The sequence below is a fragment of the Equus quagga genome, chromosome 11, assembly GCF_021613505.1.
Source record: "Equus quagga isolate Etosha38 chromosome 11, UCLA_HA_Equagga_1.0, whole genome shotgun sequence".
NCBI lineage: Eukaryota > Metazoa > Chordata > Mammalia > Perissodactyla > Equidae > Equus > Equus quagga.
The window spans coordinates 109,080,993-109,084,291 of NC_060277.1; the positions used below are offsets into that span (position 1 = coordinate 109,080,993).

The 3,299-nt window shown below is 59.6% G+C and overlaps 1 protein-coding gene across 1 annotated transcript; it reads left to right on the forward strand.

The window, feature by feature from the left end:
• Positions 1–360: 360 nt before the first annotated feature.
• On the forward strand, positions 361–3,091 carry GPR142 (G protein-coupled receptor 142). The gene is given in 4 exon segments (XM_046674563.1): positions 361–402; positions 404–455; positions 1,379–1,537; positions 2,220–3,091. Coding segments are annotated over 4 exon segments (1,125 nt in total).
• The last annotated feature ends 208 nt before the right edge of the window (positions 3,092–3,299 follow it).

The following is a 3,299-nucleotide window of genomic DNA, read 5'->3' on the forward strand; positions in this document are numbered from 1 at the left end:
AAAGTGCCCCCCACCCCAGGCGTGACCGCCCTGCTGAGCCCACGTCAGTTCCCAGAGTGCCCAGGGCCCGAGGCAGCCTCTCCAGAGCCCCAATCCTGCCTCTTCACCTCACTGCCCCCACCCCAAGGCCCCCCTCCCAGCCTGACCCCTTCCCTGCCTGTGCACCCTCGGGGATCCTGGTTTGCTCCAGGTGGCATCTGCTGTCTAGACTCATTCCCCTGAACGTCGGCCCCACCCTCTCCTCCTCCACCGCCCTCCTCCCCCTAGTCCAGCTCTCTACCCTGACGGCTCAGTGCCGCTGGAAGAACCGTGGGGCAAACAGCTGTTTGGAGAGCCTTGTGGGGGTGGGAGCAACTGGCGATGCTGGGAGGGAGCTGCAGGGACCCCCAGAAAAAGCCGCAAAGTGACCCAGCACTCAGGACCCAGGAGCATGAGGCTTGAGGGAGGAGAGACAGGTAAAGTATGTAGAACTGGTTGGGGGTGAGGGGAGTAAGGTGGAAGGACAGGTAAGGAATCTGGAGGCTGGGGACGGGAGCACGAAGCTGAGGATGAATGAGGGGTGGGCTAGGGGTGGGGGTGGAGGTGGAGCTTCCGCAGGAAATCAAAAGCTGGAAGGTAAAACCCAAAGACCTAAAGCGTGACTGAGCCGGGCAGAGCACGTGGCTCGTCCTCTTCCCAGACGGTCCACAAGCCAGCTGTGTGACCGCGGGCAGGTCACCTTACCCCTCTGGACTCAGTTTCCCCATCTTTAAACAAGGCCATTCTAGCTCCAGTAGGGCTAACCTATGAATAGGGATGTTCTTTAGCTTGGAAAAGAGAGCACCCTGGTGACATCTCTCCTTAAAGAGCTATGTTAGTAAAGCTGTGCAACTGTTGAGAGTCATGGTGGGTTATGATCACCCAGGAAGCTTATTAAAAGCACAGCTGCTCAAGCCCCACTCCAGACCTTCTGGAATGACCTTCTGGCTCAGACTGCCTTTAGTGAGGCTCAGGGCCCTGTATTTTCACAAGTGCCCCCTGCCCCCCACTCCCCGCCCCTGCCCACGTCTGTGTGGTGTAGCCTGTTTCAGGACCCTGCTTTCCAGGCTGCAGATCCACTGGGAGCAATGCAATTGAGAACTTGTCTCTATCAAGAAACGCCACCACTGAGGATTTCTTCCCTTCAATGGGGAAGCCTGGCCACTCAGGGGCTGGCGGGGGCAGGGGAGGGCTGGGAAGGGCTTGACAATAGAGGTTGCCATTTGACCGGGTCTGACCATGGGGTCTGCACACAGCAGGGATGAATAAGGACCTCAGGGTCAGGGCCAAGGTGGGGCTGTTGCCAGGTCAGGCTGGAAGGAGACATAATCTTCTAACCTCGCCCTTCCACCCTTCCTAGATGGCCAGCCAAGAGTGACCCCGCTGCCCACACCCAATGGCAGTGGGCTGAGCCAGGAGCTTGAAAGCCATTGGCCGGAGATCCAAGAGAGGTCCCCATGTGTGGCTGGTGTTATCCCTGTCATCTATTACAGCATCCTGCTGGGCCTGGGGCTGCCTGGTGAGTGGGGAGCTGGGGCCCGGGGTTTTTGGCAGGCCAGAAATTAGAGTCCTCTTTTGATGGGTGCCAATCCTCTGTGCTGGCCCCCGAGACCCAGGACCATAGATCCCAGGGCTCCCCTTGCCTTTATGGGGGTGATCTGGGTCACCGGGGAACAAAGCATAGTGAGGAGTAAAGGTGAGGGGCTAGGATTTGGGGTGCTTGAGCTAAACCCAAGGTTTCATGCAAGCAGACAGCCCCCTCCTACCCCAGCAGTGGGCACAGTCCTAGGATAGCTGGGTTTGCGCAGGACTGCCCTCAGCTGAGTCCAAAGCTTCCAGTACCATCGAGAGCAGAGCTGGGGGTCGGGGTGGGGGTATGGATGCAGGAAAGGATAGGTGGTCTTGGCCTTGGGGAATACTGCCTGCCCCCGCCCATTGCCAGGGAAACCTCCATCACAGAGGACGTGGAATACTGGAGAAGGACGGAGAGAGGAACGCCACAGGACAGAGCAGGGTTCATCTGGTTAGCCTTCCTGACAAAGTAGGTTTTAAGAAGGGCCTGGAGAGAGGAATAGAGAAGCCAGCACAGCCTCCGGCACAAGCAGATGGGGAGGGACTGTGATGACACCTTGGAAGGCAAAGTCTGAGCAGCCCTTCTAATGCCTCTGACCTCTCCCCTCTGTGACCTCGGTGGTCTTCAGTCAACCTCCTGACCACAGTGGCCCTGGGCCGCCTCGCCGCCAGGACCAGGAAGCCCTCCTACTACTACCTCCTGGCGCTCACGGCCTCAGACGTCGTCACCCAGGTGGTCATCGTGTTCGTGGGCTTCCTCCTGCAGGGAGCAGTGCTGGCCCGAGAGGTGCCCCAGGCTGTGGTGCGCACGGCTAACATCCTGCAGTTCGCTGCCAACCACGCCTCCGTCTGGATCGCCGTCCTGCTCACAGTGGACCGGTACAGTGCCATGTGCCACCCCCTGCACCATCGGGCCGCCTCATCCCTAGGCCGGGCCCGCCGGGCCATCGCCATTGTCCTCAGTGCTGCCCTGCTGACTGGCATCCCCTTCTACTGGTGGCTGGACGTGTGGAGGGATACAGACCCCCCCAGCACGCTGGACAAGGTCCTCAAGTGGGCTCACTGCCTCACCGTCTATTTCATCCCTTGTGGCGTTTTCCTGGTGGCCAACTCGGCCATCATCTGCCGACTACGGAGGAGGGGCCAGAGTGGGCTGCGGCCCCGGGTAGGCAAGAGCACAGCCATCCTCCTGGGCATCACCACGCTCTTTGCCCTCCTTTGGGCACCCCGGATCTTTGTCATGCTCTACCACCTGTATGTGGCCCCTGTCCACCGGGACTGGAGGGTCCACCTGGCCTTGGATGTGGCCAACATGGCAGCCATGCTCAACACAGCCGTCAACTTTGGCCTCTACTGCTTTGTCAGCAAGACTTTCCGGGCCACTGTGCGAGAGGTCATCCAGGATGCCCGCCTGGTCTGTACTCTGGGAGCCCGGCCAGAGGACATGGTGGTGGAGCATGTGCTGAAGCCTCCAGAACTCCTCAAAGGGGCAGAATTGTAGAGGAGGGGTCTAGCCTGGGAGCTTGGGGTGGCTCAGGGCCCGATGTGCTGAGGCATTTGTGCCTGTGCCCACAAGACTTCATCAATACCCTACTTGCTGTCTGGGGGTGGGGAAAGAGGCTCCTTCCTTTGGGGGTGGCTCCCGAGGTAGAGGGGAGGACAAGTTCTCCAACTCTTACATTAGCTTCACCAGCAATTCCCATTCCTGG